This window comes from Caretta caretta, chromosome 4 (genome assembly GCF_965140235.1).
Source record: "Caretta caretta isolate rCarCar2 chromosome 4, rCarCar1.hap1, whole genome shotgun sequence".
Classification (NCBI taxonomy): Eukaryota; Metazoa; Chordata; order Testudines; family Cheloniidae; genus Caretta; species Caretta caretta.
The window spans coordinates 130214289-130231620 of record NC_134209.1 but is presented as its reverse complement, the minus strand read 5'-3'; the positions used below and the strand labels follow the sequence as shown (position 1 = coordinate 130231620).

Genomic DNA, 17332 nt, shown 5'->3' with positions numbered 1-17332 from the left:
AATGCAAAGCAGAGAAAGAGATCCTGTGGAATGCATGAATGATCCAAACATGATCTCTTGGGCAGTTTAGACAGAGCCATATTTTTATATTTATTTTTTCTAAGGATTTCTTTATTTTCCTCAACCCCAATGCCCTGTTGGTCTTTGACTCAGGATTTTCCAATACTAACAGCAGCTGCAGTAGTGAAAAGTAAGAAGCATGATAGGCTTACAAGCCATGCTAATGGGGTTATATTTTTAAAGCTTTCTAAAAAGCTGACGGGTTTATAAATGGTATCACAGGTATTCATAAAATCCATTTATTCCAGGGCAAGAGATTTACAAACACTCTGTTTAGCTTGAATCCTGGTGTTTACCATTATGTTATATTAAAAAGCATATTACAAGCAAAAAGGGCAGAGTCTGCTTGGAATATTAGGACAATAGCTAAGTATGTGTCCCCAGGATATATGAAGGCTTTTAGCTCTCCATATTTGCAAACCTTAGCAAAGTAAGACTTGTTAGATATCCCTGATACCCAGATTTGACAGCAGATATACAAGTTGAAATATTTCCTCTTCCTTCTTACATTTTCATGGTACATCAGGCCTCGTCAGCACATTACAAGGCACAGTAAAATACACTGTGATACAATGCAGCACATTAGCTAAAAGGTCATTTGACATTTTTCAGCAGCTCTTTCTAATCCAAACTCCTAGAGAAATGCCCAAATCATTAAGCAAAAAGATGTTATCACAACAAGCAAATTCTTTCATGTTTTTTATTATAAAAGTATGTGCCCCACTGAACCTCTTTTCCCTCACATTATTCGTTCTGTAGTAAGATCAACAGAATGACTAAAAATATTATAAAAACATATAAGTTCTATAGCATTCTACAGATATGGCCCAAAGTGCTGCTTTAACACAACTGTTATCTGTAGTGCTTTGGAATAACATGGTAGCATTTTCTATAAGGGATTCAGGTCAAATTCTTCCTTAGCCTTTCTCTGTCCATTTCAATGGAGTTTCACTACAGATCAGTTTAGTGTATTAAGTTTAGAAGTTTAACATGGCATTGGATAAAATTTCACAGTAGGATCTGGTCTCTAAGGGCAATTGTAAAGTACATGCAATGGACCGAAAAAAAAAAATACAACGAGGGAGTAAAATTATCTCACCAAAAACTCGGACAATCTTGGAATCCTGCAGCATGGAGTTCCCACAGGAGGCCTGCACTGTAACTCTCACCTCACCTGTCTCAGCAAATCTTGTCACCAAAAAACTGTCCAAAGTGAGAAGTGGCTAAAAAAGAAGGAAAATTAAAAAAAAGAATGTTACAAAGAATTATGAAAGAAGTTTTAGTATGTGAAGGACTAGTGATGGAAATATATTGGAATGATCAAATAACAGATTGATTTTTTTCTGTGATTTTAATCAGTGGTTAACCACGTCAGCGAATTCCAATTTTCTACCACCAGGTATGCTTGCCCTATGTTGGATACTTGAAAACTAAAATAGTCCTTCATTCAGAAAATGCATATAAAATATACTTAAACAGTGTTCAAAATCTAGTGTTTGACTTTAGAGTTACAAAGTTTAGGGACACACATTTTTAAAGACTGAGCAAATCCTCCTTCTAATATAACTGACAGACTATTAGGGTTTGATCCAAAGCCCACTGAAATGACTGTAAAGACTCCCATTGACATCACTGGGCTCTGGGTCAGGCCTTCAGTGCATAGGCCTTTCCCCTCTACACACCTGAGTTCAGACTCTTTCATCAGTTACAATTAAATTAATTTTGTGGCCTGACTTTAATGCCCGATCCATACAGGTGCGCTATTGCACTTCTGCAATTCCTAAAGATGTCAAAAGGGATCTGAGGTGCTCTGTACCATGCAGAATTAGGTGCTTAGTCCATATTTGTGCACATCACAGATCCACCACACAGTATCACCTGATTTGCATTCCAGGCTCAAGACCAACCCAACACTAAAATAATGGACTGGTACATGGTGCTTGTCTGAACTATTCCTCCCTCAGGCAGTAATCTTAGTCTCTCTCTTATGAGCACTATATTGCGCTCATACATTTAAAAATAATAATTTTGAAAGATAATTAGCCCAAATGAACAGAAAAGAATAATCCTGTCCCAGTAGATTTAGATTTGTAATGTTTTATGATCCATGTATCTAACCTATCTACCCACCTACGACCATAATTATGGTGTATGAGCACCTTTTTTGTCTTCTTCCTTTTTAGACTTAACTTCATCCCTCTATAACAAACTGTAAAGAATATAACATCACAGAAACGGCCTTAGTCAGCAATATATATTTCTGTGCAGTATTTCAATTCCCATCTCTGCTAATGAGCACATAAATAGAAGCTCTCATAATTCACTGATGCCACAATCCCAAATGCATTACATCACAGTTTCCTTAAAGGTGGTGAATTGCAATATAATTAAAAAATGAGGAGTACTCTGGCACCTTAGAGACTAACAAATTTATCTGGGCATAAGCTTTCGTGGGCTAAAACCCACTTAGAAATTTGTTAGTCTCTAAGGTGCCACAAGTACTCCTTGTTTTTTTTGCTGATACAGACTAACACAGCTACCACTCTGAAACCTGCAATATAATTGTGACTCCACTAAAGGACATGATCTGGAGAAGTAGCCTGATTCTAAATGAGAAATTTCCATTTATACATAAGTAACAATAATGGACACCACAGAGGTTGTGCTAAATGAGGCCCTTATCCTCTGAAGTTTGTTGGCACTGTAATAAAGAAAAACGAACGCTGAAGCATATGCTATGGGACTGTCCAACAGTCAGGCAGACATAAGACTGAAAATGGTGCTTGATTTCAGCAATCAATCCTCAGCTGAGAATTATACCTTAGGTTATGTACCTACTACGCTGGGTTTAACTCCACCACCAAGACTTTGGTTCTTGAAGGCTGCAATGATTATCAAGTATGTGATTTTACAAAAATGGAGGAGTAGGTTTATGCCCAAAATAGAGCACTGGTATTTGAACCTGACTGAGTAAGCAGCGAAAGAAAGAACAGCCTATTGATGTGGAGAGCAATGATATGAATTAAAAAAAAAACTGGACTCTGTTTCTTGATACATTTGGATAAGGGATTCTGAGATGGCTCAAATAATGCCAGACTTCTGTTATACCTGAGGTCTCCTCCTCCTCTTTTCTGCTTATTTGTATGTGTCTTTTTATGATTGATGATGATGATTATTACCATGACCCTAACATCTTATGCCTGTGTTATTGTCTGATTTTTCAGCTTTGACAAACAATAAAGATGCTTAAATTAAAGGTGCTATGGGATATCCTGTGAAATGTGTGGTACCTGATAACATATGCAAACTGCAAGTCATTTATATTTTTGTATTTTTGTTTGTTTATGAAAATAAAAAAAATGAATCACAAAAATAGCAATAATGGGAAAGGAACAATAAAGAAAATCCATGATCATTTAATGGGGTTTAAATAACATTTAATAGATGGTATAACAGACTGTTTGAAACAGAATCATAGAATATCAGGGTTGGAAGGGACCTCAGGAGGTCATCTAGTCCAACCTCCTGCTCAAAGCAGGACTAATCCCCAATTTTGCCCCAGATCCCTAAATGGGCCCCTCAATGATTGAACTCACAACCCTGGGTTTAGCAGGCCAATGCTCAAACCACTGAGCTATCCCTCCCCCCTAGGTACTCCGCAAAATGTCATGTATACTAGGAGAGTATTTTCCCGAAAGGAATAGGACTTAGACATAATCCTTACTGAAGAGAGGCTGGAAAAAAATCTCCAGTGAAATCTTGTGTGTACCTGAAGATTGTTTCCTATCCACCAGTAGAAGACTGTCAAGTTAGGGTTCTTGGGCAATACGATGGCTGTCAAATTCATCTCCTGGTTTCTCCCAATGACTGGAACCACTTCTAGATGTAAAGCCTGCAGTGGAGCTGAATAGAGTTCCAAAAAGGCCATTAATCAAGAATCCATCAATTTATTGAATGCCTCTGCTTTTTCTCTTGTTCAGCAATTCTGCAGCAGTCTCACCTGCACAGAACAAGGTCCTGAATTTACTTTTCTCCCTCCTGTTTTCTGCATACATCAATGAAAAGAGCTGAAGGTATGTCATGGACATTTTAATTAAACAAAGGAGGTCACAAATAAAAATCCAGAACAATGTGATTTATTGGTGCACCTGCATGAGTCTTTCTTGTGCAAGTCTGACATAGAAGATCATAAGTAAATTTAGCCCAATTGAAAAAAAAAGATGGAAAAGGAAAGTAATCAAAGATAAAATTGATGGAAATTCTACCAGGCCTCTGATATTTTTAAGGCAAAATCTGAGAAGAATGATGCTGACTGTTCATTTTCATTACGAAGTATCAGCGGTCAGGCTAATATTCAGCATAATATCCAATTAATACATACTTTAAAAATCTGTCTATTAGAAGCTAATTGGTTCTCAAATTTAAATGTATAACTTCTGTACATTAAACACGTGCTCTTAGAGTAAGTTTGTTCCTTTCTGAAGTTTTACCTTGTGAGGCTATACCTGCAGCTATAAGTATTTGCAGGCAGTGTACAAAAACTGCATCACTTTAAAATCTCTGTATCGGGTTTTTACTAGTCTCATTGTATTTGGGTCCATAAACATATTTACTAAAATAATATTATTGAAAGAAAATCTTTATAGGAGGCATGAGTTATATTTGTTTCAGAAAAGCACTCAAAGCTTGGAGGCTTTTAACACTTATTTTTTTACTTATATTGCACCTTCCATTTCAGAAACCCAAAGTGCTTTACAAACATCATGTAAGTCATTATATATAACAAATCCATCTTATAATTTCTCTCTGTACTCTAAACATCTCTTTGTCATTCAGAGCAATTAGCCTCAATCCAGGCATCACTCTGAGCCTTTCCTTATCCTCCTTGCACTAATTACATCACTGCCCATTCACGTCCAATTCACACTCACTGTGGGTATGCCTACACTGTAGCTGGGAGGATGCCTACCACCTGGGAGTAGTAGCATGTGCAGACAGTGTCACGGGCTGGCTCGCAAGTATAAGTCTGCCTGACTCTCTGGATCCATACTCAGGAGGCTAGCGCATGCCAAACCATCCACACTCATTTTTAGAGCACTAGCTCAAGCAAAGCTGGTACGTCTGTATACCCAGGCTGGGAGGCACACTCCCAGCTGCAGCATAGACATACTCTGAGAGATCTCTCCTCCCTGAGAGCAGGTGGCCCATATAGCATACACCTACCTCTCTCCACTTCGCAGAGGCCAGATTGTGTGCAATTTTGTTTGAACACAAGAGTTTCTGTTTTTATTAAACTCTCTCTCAAATAACTCTAAAACCAAGTTAGTGTGTTCAACATACTGTGATCTTAAGTGAATGGAATTTCTTCAATAGTTGTTTTAAGAAGCTGAATTAAAGCACTCCCCTAGCCGCTGAATATCCTGAGGAAAATTCAGGAATGGTAGTAAAATCTCTTAAACTTGGAACAAACCCTTTTTGACTATGTGGATTAAAGCTGTCCGGATCCTCTACAAAAGGAAGACAGAAACTACTTAATTTTGAAATAATTTTTTTGGGGGGGAGGGCATCTATAAAATGTCTGGATTATTCAGATTAGCAAACAGGATCACTGTCTTGATTTTTGGTTGTAACAACATGTTATTTCAGCTTTCCCAGAGAAAAGTGCCCCTCTGAGCTATGGTTTCACTCTTAGAGAAGGTGGAATTAGCTAATTATTAGTAATTGTGAGTTCTTTTGATTGTCTGAGTCACAGCATCCTGGAATGAATTGGAAGAAGATGTTGCGTGTTTTGGGATCACACCTCTGAACAGACAGAATGAGAAACAATTACTGATTAGTTGGTTTGCAAGACTTTTGTTTGTCCAGACTATAATTTTTGTAGGTTTAGTTTTAAAAATATACCTGGTGCCCAATACTAACTCACTCACAAAAACAAATCCCTTTCACATCCACTGTAGACAAGCAACAAAACACAGATCCACGTCGTTCAGCAATTCCCTTTATTTTGGTCCAACTTGCTTTTTAAAAGAACTGAGGCTTGCTCTAGCTTCTGGTAAAGTTTACTAGGCTGCTGCAGCATCTTATCCTCTGGATCAAAGAACCATAATATTGGTTCATCCTACTATGAAAAGTTTCTTTAAAGATCTGGTGCATATCTGTCCTGCAGTTTGGGACTTTTCCTATTCATGGGGCTTGAGTTTAGTACTGACAAGTTTAATGAACTCTGTCTTTTCCCTCTGTCCCTCAAAACTACATTCCTACTGACTGTTACATCAGGTAAAAAGAATTTCGAGATACTGGGGTTTATGGCTTATTCCACTTTCATGATATTCCACGGGATAAGGTGTTTCTGAGCCCACAACCTAAATTCCTCCAGAATTTCCAGATTCCATTTTAATTAGTCCTGGTCATCCTCCTCAAACCTCACAATTTATCAGGCCTGCATAAATCAGATGTAAAGTATCTACTCACCCTGAACGAGACAAAATACTTTCATAAGACTCCAAGGTTGTCTGTGACGTTGGGTAAAAGTCCAATGGGAATACCGAGGGAGATACGAGGGGGGATGGGACTCAAAATCAGTTTAGAGATTATCCTAGTGGATCGACCTTTGTACTCAATCCTAATCAAATGAGTGTTCCAATACCAGATTAGATATAGCATTAATTTTATGCTTGAGAAATATACCTCCCCCGCTGCCATTTGTAAATCCACCACATGAAACTCCATTTACATCCTTCACTCATCTCACGATATAGGGGCCAAATCACAGGGACTTTTTGGGAAGGCAATCCTTCAGCCCTCCTTCAGGGCATCAATTCAGGCACCAAGAGTGCGACAATTCTCAAGGGAGAAAATTCGCAGCATATATTGCTTCTACAGATCCATACTCACCCACTCTCCTTCCCTGCTTCTGTTTATCAAATCTACCAGCTTGGCATCTAAGCACCTGACAATTACTAAATTAAAGCTGAGAACACTATGCTGTAAGGAAATGTTACTACCACAAATTAAAAAAAAAAAACAGATAATGAAACTGAGGCACAGAGGTTATGGGCCTAATCCTGCTCCCTGTGCTTTTAATGGGAATTTTGCAATTAATCTGAATGGACACAAGATAGGGCCCTAACTGGTCACACAGTCAGTCGGGGCAGAGGAAGGAATAGAACCCAGATCTCTTTACTCCCATCATTTGCTAGACAATGCTGCATCTCAAAGACTCTGGCTAACAGAAGGGAAATATGGGTAGCTGGAGCCACTGTCCATTTCCTGTAGACTTGCACTAAACATTCCAATCTCTGCAGAGGCTCCAACGTTTACTGCTTTCTACTTGGTTCCAGGATTCATGATGGAGGCCACCCATCCCACTCCCCAAAGCCTTAAGCTAGTACTTGGAGAACACAAGAGAAGTAACTTGCCTTTTTTTAATTTGTTTCTGGGGTTCTATTTGACCTATCTAAGAACAGGAGAAGCAACAGCTGTTATGAGTTCTGAAAGGAGAGGAAAATGCAGTTCCAGCAGTGAGCTGCCTGTTTTATTTCAATTATGAATTGACTGAGGTACATTAAACCTCTGATGGAGCATGCTATTCCTTGTGCACTGCTGTTTCTTTTCTTTGAATTCTAGTTGATGGTTTTTATTTTGGTTTTAATTAAAAGAAAAATAAATGGTCTATTTCATGTGGTACTGCACATTCTCACTGCAATATACAGTTAAGTCAATATATACTGGAGCCAACATTTTTAAATTTGGGTAGCTAAAATTAGGCAACTAAATCTAGATTCAGGCATCTTAACTAATGATCTGATTTTCAGAAATGGGGAGCACCTACTGCTCCCACTAATCTGAGACTTCTGAAAATCAGGGAAGAGAAGACATCATCTCTACACCTCTGAAAATCAGGTCACTTACTTAAGTATCTGTATATGTATTTACGTGGCTAAATTTAACCACCCAAGATTGAAAATGGTACCTGAAACCGTAGAGGGAATTAGTGTCACAACTGGGATTAGAACACAGATACCCCTACTCCTGCCTTATATGCTCCTGCTATCTAATCACTAGATCATGCTTCCCTTTAAAGTAAGGTCTCCCTTTGATTGGTAATACCTTCCCCCATTTACAATTATCTGCATTAACCATGTGCAGCAGGTGCATTACTGCATGAGCACATTCAAAGAAATGTATTTTGGTGATAATATCTTCAATATAATTTCTTCTGGAAATCACTGCCCCGTAGCTGTTATCAACTTGTGGTAAAGTTGCAAAAGTGAAACCAGAGAAAAACAAAACAGCACAACTTACAATTAACTTGAACAAACACCACTGCCTCCTCATGCCCGGCAACATTCTCAGCCCTGACTGAGACACGGTAAATCCCAGGGTTCTCATAACGGTGCCGAATAGGTTCCCCTGTCATTGTGAGGTTCACGTATATTGCCTTAAAGCCATCTCCAAGGTCCACCTGGTACTTGGTGTTTAGAATATCTCCCTAGCAGAAGAAATAGATCAGAGATGTTTTGAATAGCCAAGATTCAAAGAAACAGGACACATTATTATTACTTATTTGTGTATGGTAGTGCCTAGGAGCCCCAGCCATGGATCAAGGCCCCATTGTTGTAAGTGTTGTACAAACACAGAACAGAAAGACAATCCCTACTCCAAACAGTTTAGGACAAGTGGTGATGTGGGGCGGGAGGGATAGCTCGGTGGTTTGAGCATTGGCCTGCTAAACCCAGGGTTGTGAGTTCAATCCTTGAGAGGGCCATTTAGGGATCTGGGGCAAAAATTGGGGATTGGTCCTGCTTTGAGCAGGAGGTTAGACTAGATGACCTCCTGAGGTCCCTTCCAACCCTGATATTCTATGATTCTGTGTGTGTCTATATAAATATTCCCTTATCTGTAACACAGATCCAGTTTAACGAGGATAAAATATTCCAGATTAGTCAACAGGTTGTAACTGCATTATGCTACACTGACCACGCCTCTGGATATGACCAACATGATTTGCAGAGCCATCCCAATCTATAAGTATTCTTTGACTTTATCTAGGACTCTTAAGCCCTGTCTACTGTGCTAGCAAAAACCCAGTTGACATAGCATATGCGTTAGCACAGTATTACTATGGCTAGCATAGCATTTATACCACCTTAGCCATCTGCTATAATTTATTATTCATTATAGCTCTGCCAAGTGCTCATGAAAATGACACTGTCTTTCTAAAGTCAGGCCTAAAGTATTGGGATGATGAAGATTGTCTTCAATGTGCAACTTCATTAAAACAAAAAACATAACCACTTATGACTTTACATTGTCACTAGGCTACACACCATGGATATTCATGACAGTGAGTACAGAACTCAGATTCTCCCATCTGGACAGAGCCACATGACTGGAGCTAAAGGAGACGCTCCATTAGCAGTTCATTGCCTAGGACATGCATTGTAACAGTTCTGATTGCATCCAGGAAAGGCAGTCATGCAGCTACTCACCTGACAGTGCATTACAATAATTATATTACTACAAAAGGATTTCAGCCAATCACAGCATTGAAAAATCACGTGTCATCGCCTCCCAAATGACCCTGAAATCTTTATATGTTCAGTTTCATTATTCCATTTCCACACTGGCCACTTTCTGAAAAAGTCATACTTCAAAACCTCATCCCAAAACATGATGTTAACAGAAGATCAAAGGAGGCAACAGCAGACAAGAACTTTCAGATCTTTGCGTTACAAAGGAAAGGAAAACATTTTTTTTAAGTGCTGCTGTTTGGATGAATTTTCTTCTGTCTTGTCAGATAAAAGGAAAAAATGTTCACAAGGTGAGAGAATGCTCACAATGAAGATCCTGCATAGTTCTCAAATGCCTCAACTCCAGAATGCATCACCCACAAGGAGTTTATTGCCTTGTACACTCCTCTGCTGTGAACATTTTCTTCAAATCACCATTTTCTTTGGATACAGATGGGTGGAATTTAGTGGAGGAGACAATACCTTATTAAAAGTTTAAAGCAAAGGAGATTCCTCAGCTGTGTCCTTGTAAGTGCAATTCACTTAGGTGACACTAAAGTGGAAATACTGCTTGTTTGCTTTCTTATGCTAGCAAAGCACCTATATACTATCTCCAGGGGGGTATAGGAGTAAGGTGTTATGTTGTAAACCAGATCTGAGTTTTAATGAATGTTTTGTTCTCACAATGCCCTTCCTACTATAATACTATTTAAGGACCCTGACATTTTCAAAGCACTGATTTCATTCTCTAAAATAGGAAGATATTAATGGTTTGATAACAAAAGAGGAACACAGGAAAAATACAGCTAAATTAAATGGAACTTGGACACATCTACATAGTTCTTCTGCGAATAGTGGATTTTCTTGACATTGTTTATTCATGCATTTTGTGGACTGAGCGAGCAGAGCTTGGGAAGGCTTATTTTCTTCTTCTTGTTGTTAATAATATTACTAGATATAAACTCAGTAATGTATCACTCAGATGAACACAGTGTGAGCCAAAGCCTCTTGCTCCTGTGAAACTAATAACCGGTATTCACATACAGCAATAAACTAATATTGTGTGACAGATAGATATAATACTACATCTCTTTGGTGTTAGTGGATCTATCCCGTAAGCTCACTAATTGTCAGAAGATCTAATTGGTCCCTTGTGTAAAACTTGCCGTTCTGCTTCTAACTAATATTATGGATTTATTGATTCTCAGCCATAGGGGGCAGCAAATTGTTAGGTTTCTTGTAAAGGAGACTTATAGTTCAGAGTATTATGCATAGCTATCACTAATAGAGAGAGAGAGAGAGAATACCATTTGTGATCTTTGAGCATCTTTGCATGTCTTAGGTGTTCTACCAGTTGACAGAGAAACACATTCAAGTCTCAGAATTCCTCCTCTGACAAAAATCATATTTTTAGATGCCCCATCACAATTAACAGAAATGATGAATCACTGAGCTCTCAGATTATAGTCAAGTGCTGTTTCTTTACTAATAATGAAATGATGACAGCACAGAGAATTAGGAAAAGAAATGGAGATATATCTGACCTTACCATAGCTAAGGCCAATACCTACTTAGAGCCAGATTCTGCCACATATTAAGTAGAAACTTACTCTGCAAGTATCCCCAATTCAGGCCTGCTGAAATGCATGAATTTCCTTCAGACTCTTTGAAATCAATGGGATTAGTGACAAAGTAAAGTAGTACTCAACCAGAGAAAGTATGGCAGAATCCGGCACTTAATGAGTAAGTGTTAAGAACCACAAACTTACAGATCAGACTGTTCCATCCTACAGATCAGACTGTTACAGTCTGGTTATGCCTTTAAGGTATTGCCTCTTTTAGGCAACATAGGGAAACTTATCAATAAGGACTATACATAGTAGATGTGATTATCCTTTACTACCTGGTGATTTTATTTTATGTTTTACCTGATTACCAACAAGATGTGATTCACTTTTTTGATAGGCGAGACTAAAAGAGCTCAGAGCCAGATTTTCATGTGCTCAGTACCCACAATTGGGGCCAGATGGTCAAAAAAGAGATAGGAGCTCCCATTTTAGGCACTGAAACAAAGTCCAGATTTTCAAATCTGGAACTAGCAGCTTCCACTGTAACACTGTGGGTGCTGTACCTTTTTGAAAATCTGGGATATGATGGCTAATCCCCCCATCTGTGGGTAGGAATGAATCTGGGGTGCAGGTTGTATCAACAGCCTTGCTGAAATGCATGAATTTACTTCAGGCTCTTTGGCTTCATCATCCCTCCATGCCTTTACTGAGGTTGAACATTTTATCTGTATTAATGTTGTCTCTACTCCATTTTCCACATGATTTTAAGTACAATTTCTTTACAATTCACTTGAATCCTCCCTAACACTGAAGACTGGAATATTCAAAGCAGATCAAACGAGTTGGCACTTAACTCACTTAAGCTAAGATTTTCAAAGTTGCTGATGTCTTTAAAAAAAAAAGGAGTATTTGTGGCACGTTAGAGACTAACCAATTTATTTGAGCATAAGCTTTTGTGAGCTACACATCTGATGCAGTGAGCTGTAGCTCACGAAAGCTTATGCTCAAATAAATTGGTTAGTCTCTAAGGTGCCACAAATACTCCTTTTCTTTTTGTGAATACAGACTAACACGGCTGCTACTTTGAATGATGTCTTTAAGGAACAGTGGAGAAAAACGCTGTTGAGGGATGAACCCAGTTTCTTAGACAGAGCTATCATTTTTGTAGGTTCACTGAATACTTCCATTTGGTTAAATGGATGCAGCAATAGCAACAGAAAGGTTTGTGCACCTATTTCTAAGCCATGGGCTAATCCCGGTTCACCCACCATCCAGAGAGGAGAGAAATTAGTGCCTAGAAATAACTTCTAAACGAGCGTTGACATTTTTAAGAGGCTGAAGTTCTTCATTACCTGCTCTTGCGTGACTACAAAGGTGATGTCTTCTCCAGGTTTCACAGCCAGGCTCTCTCCTTTGATGCTGATCTGCAGTCTTTTGGGAGCAATCAGTGGACACATATGCTGGGCTAAATTCTGCTGCAAGTCGACACCACCTTCACATACATTAGACACCACTTTCCTGTACCTGCATAAAACAGTAAGCAGTGAGCACACAGGACTGGAGAATAGCAGGTGGGTGCCACTGGGGGCACTGCAGGACAGTATAACAATGACTACCACATGGTAATTGACTTCTCAGTGGGGCTGGTCAATGTCCCAAAGTTCAGATGGAAATCAGATCAAACAGCTTCTGCATTCCCAAGGAGCTAATTCCAGTGCTGATGAACTACTCTATGCCTGCGTGGCTCTTAAAACACTTTAAAATACAAATTTTGCATAACAGAATAATAAAGAATAGAGCCTGACAAAGATTGGCTGAGGGTGAACAAGGAAGCACTCAGGATTATGCTGCAATTGTGCAAGAATCAGTTTTATTCAGGTTTGTTATTTTTAACCATTCTTTTTAACACAATTGATGTTTCATCCTTCTGAGTTCAAACATGCTACGTTACAACGGCCATACACTACCAAAAAACAAACAAACAAAAAACGGATTTTCACTGATAAAGCAAACTGTGATTTTCTTTCCTGATTTGACATTTCAACATTTGGTCCCAATCTATGCAGCTGAGAAAGATGATGTTATTGCCAGCTGCAACTTATTCTCAGCACAGACATCATACTACATTGTAGTGTATGTTCTGTGCGCTATTGTTTACAGTTCGGTAAAGCTTTCCTTTGATTCTCAGTTCTCCACAGGATTAGGAAAAGAATACATTCACTGCAGATTATTTACCCCTGAGGACATGAGGGAAGAAGGAGAAGCTGAGTGAGGATATATACTTATTCCTAAAACTGTAAATTATTTGAATCAGAGGGTAAATTGCTCCAAAATAAAATTAAAGGATTAAAATTAAAGGGTCACTGCCAACTTTAAAGTCATATCCGAAAAATGTGTAGTTACAATTGTTATAAACAGCTCCTAAGATGATCAGAAAAGAGTTGAGAGAAAAATATTTCTCTCTCTCTTTTCCGATTGTTTATTCAGGGTCTTTGAGGACTGTTCTCTACATGGCAAGTTGCATCCCTCATGCGCTGCTCTGTGGGGAGCACATTCACATGCTCTAGCTCCAGAGTGGTAGCCGTGTTAGTCTGTATCAGCAAAAACAACTAGGAGTCCTTGTGGCACCTTAGAGACTAACAAATTTATTTGGGCATAAGCTTTTGTGGGCTAAAACCCACTTGATCAGATGCATCATTTTTCACTCCACGCATCTGATGAAGTGGGTTTTAACCCACAAAAGCCTATGCCCAAATACATTTGTTACGCTCTAACTCAGGCTCTGCAAGAAGTTGGTTACTAGTAATAGTAGTAGCAACACTGAAACTGAAAAGACACCAATTATGGGTGCAAACAGGAGACAAATGGGAAGCAGTGCACTGTTGCCAACATTAGTGATTCTTCACTAGTCTCTTGATGTTTGCTGCTTTCTTGAAAATGCCAGCTCCTGGAAGCATGTGGTTACCTAAGAATCTCACCTTTCACATATTTTAAAAAAGAAAGTTTCTAACTCTCATCATTGTGAAGAAAAGCAGGAAAATGTGACCCCAGTAGCAGGTTTTACTCAGAGGCCAGCAGCTCTAACGGGCAGGCCTTGGCTTGAGATTCCTTGCACCTTGTAGTGGGGTTTCACTCTGAGGCCAGCCCACCAATTCCCTGGTGCCCCAGGTTTCTCCTGGACCAACTGGGGGTTTGAGGGGAAGGGAAACGTTGGGGGCCCAGGCTCTCTCTCTCCACTGGGTCCCAGCCCAGAGCCCCAGGGGGAGAGGTGTGGAATGACTCAGTTGCCTCTTCGTGGTGCACCTGAGCTGCCTCCCCTGGACTGCTTCCTTCCTCTTTGTTCTCTCTTTAGTTTGGGGAGTGGTCGCAGCCCACTTCCCCCAGTGGGAGTTCCCAGTCAGTCCCAGCAGCTCAGTCAGTCAACCAAACATTCCCCAGCTCTCGTCCAAGTATCCAGTTATTCTCCCTCATCAGGGAGTCAAGGGAGGGAAAAGGGTCAGACCCTTATCCTCCCAGTTGGGTCTTACCCACAGTTCAGACCCTCTCCTGTGGATTGCTTTGTCCTCAAAAGCTGCAAACTGGCTTCCTCCCTTCGGATAGTCTCTCCTTCACTCTCCCTCCCTGCCTGACTGTCAGAGTCTCCTTTTGAGTAGATCCTCCATTTGGAACATGCTCTGCACCTGCTGAGAGGTGGGCCCTCTTGGCCCAGTGATGCTCCTTCACTCCTTTAGTAACTGTAAAGCTCATCACATCCCTAAAGGCTTAAATATCACAAAAGAAATGAAAAAAAAAATCTCAAATCTCCTTATTTTTTAAGCCTATCTTATGATTTTTGGAGTTTGACAAGACTTGTGGGCGCTTGGGTTTGGACATATTTTGCATGTTTGATGCTTTTGCTTTCAAAGAGTAGAAAAACCCTTACAACCTTTTTTTAAAAATCAGGACATACCATTTAAAGGGTGCTTTATCAATTTAAAAAAAAATCAAGCTGACAGTGCCCTGGCCCTTCCTACAAGTCCTAGCCCTTCCCCCCACTAAAACCATCCTACACACTAACCCTACCTATGGACAATTTTGATGCAAACAATTTAACTATAAAGAGTATTTATTTACTTTTCCCTAAGGCCATGTTGTAATCCTCTGCAGGAGTACTCTCCCCCCGAATGCTGGTAAAGTATCAAATACTTACCCTGTGCTGCTCGCATAGGCCTGCCCTAATGCACAATCTTCAGGGGGTGATTCTGGGTTAAACCAAAAGTTAGCAAAGCACTTGCTGGATTCTGATTTCAGAGGTGCTGAATGTTCAAATCCATAATCACTGCAAAACAAATCCAATTAATCTGTTAGCGCCCCTGTTTTATTAGCAAATCTGTTTTCTGTGGTTGGGTAGAAGTGAGGGAGACCCTATTTTTGAATACTATCTCGTACCAAGCCAACACACAACATGCTGAGCCCAGTTCTGCCCTCAGGGTGATTTCAAAGGCAGTGATTTGAGAGCAGGATTGGGTCCAAAAAGTTTTGTGAATGAGTTCCATAGAATTCTCTCTGTTGGCAGCTTAGTTTTTTTAAAGGGGTTCTTTGACCACGCTTTCTCCTCCACTTCACTCAGAACTAGAGAGGATTTGTATTAAATACCATAGGTCAAATCCTCTGATCATCATTCACATTTTGCTCCATGGGAGTTTGCCTGAGTAAAAAAAACATCAGGACTTGTCTAGTTTGTTTTTTTCCACCTGACACCTTACTTCAAAAATGTCAGAGCTTTTGTGGTTCTGTTTTTCAGAAGAAACTCCACAGCACTTAGCTTCTATGGCAATAACAATAGCTCTGCATTACTCTGCCATGCTATGATATTCTATATAATTGCTTGCAAAACCCACCAACATAAACAGTAATAGGATTATTGCAGTAATTTTGCCTTTTAAAAAGAAACAGATCTAACATTTGGGAAAACAACCTCTCATTCAGATCCTGCCGGGGTGTTTTATTGTTGTTTTCAGCTTATGAAAGTTGTGGGGTTTATATATCCCAGACTCTCACACACTTCATCTTTAGGATAACTGTGAAAATCCATAGAAAGGCTCACCATAAGAAATCAGAGTTTGCACACTCGCAAACTTTGGATGTGAGAGCAGATGTGAAACTCCTCCCTTTAATGCACCATGATGAAATCTTCCTCTTCCGAAAACTTCTCTGCTGACCCATGATGCAGCGATCACCCTGAACATTAAAGCACAGGAGTGTAAAAACCAAAGCTATGAGAAGTTTTATTTTTCTGTGTTTGTTCCAAATTATACTGTCATGAAGTCCACCCACTTGTGACTTAGACTGTAGCCAGAGAAAGGCTGGTCTTGTGGCTAAGGCTCAGGGGCAGGAAATCTGGGTTTAATTCTTGACTCTGTTACAGGCTTCCTGGGTGAACTCTGGAAGGCATTTAGGTCAAGACTTTTAAAAGTGCCTACTGATTTTGAGCGTCTTGGTTTGTGGTGCCAGATATAAGACACCTTAAAGGGGTTTTTCAGATGGCATTTACTCCACACTTTCTGTAAAACAAGCCTATTTAAGATGTCTCAAGTTGGGCACTCAAAAACAAAGACTCCTGAAATCTTGTCACTTTTGAACATCTTGTTAATCTCTCTGAACTCATCTGTAAAATGGGGATACTAATACTTTTTTTCCTCTTCTATCCTTTTGTATGTCTTGCCTAATTGGACTTTAAGGTCTTCAGGACAGGGACTGTCTCTTACTATATGCTTGTACAGCTCCCTAGCACAATGGAGCCCAGATCTCACTTGGGTCTTTAGGTGCTACTGTATACAAATAAATAATAATAGCAATAGTGATTAACGGTTTGAGACAGTGATTTATTTCTGTAGCACAGTTCTGCAACTGTACAGTTTCGTACACGCTTATGATGCATTATAATGAATAACAACTGCTTCTTTTTTTCCTTTTTGTTAGAACACTCTTTCTGGATCATTCACAATACACATATGGCACACAGAGTAATCTTCTCCAGATACTGAGACATATTTTCTAAAGGGCAGAAGTCTAACGATATGCATTAAAAAATGTATGGGTAATTGTGGCCCTAATTCTGCAGTTATATGCACAGCTCAATTACTTATGCCTGGAGAATGGTCACTTAAACATTCTGTACTGGTAAGTGGGTATTTTTAAATACTCCATCAA

General features: G+C 39.5%; 1 protein-coding gene across 5 annotated transcripts in view; it reads right to left on the bottom strand.

Moving 5' to 3' along the window:
• The window catches only part of SORCS2 (sortilin related VPS10 domain containing receptor 2), an 843749-nt gene that overhangs the window by 21425 nt on the left and 804992 nt on the right, over positions 1–17332 (bottom strand). For all 5 annotated transcript variants that reach the window (XM_048848940.2, XM_075128050.1, XM_075128051.1 and 2 more), the window contains exons 16-21: positions 16227–16360; positions 15330–15458; positions 12493–12664; positions 8365–8551; positions 3830–3963; positions 1160–1283 (exon numbers count right to left, since the gene is read on the bottom strand). In XM_048848940.2, coding sequence (XP_048704897.2) covers positions 1160–1283; positions 3830–3963; positions 8365–8551; positions 12493–12664; positions 15330–15458; positions 16227–16360 — 880 coding nt within the window. The remainder of the gene's footprint in view (positions 1–1159; positions 1284–3829; positions 3964–8364; positions 8552–12492; positions 12665–15329; positions 15459–16226; positions 16361–17332) is intronic.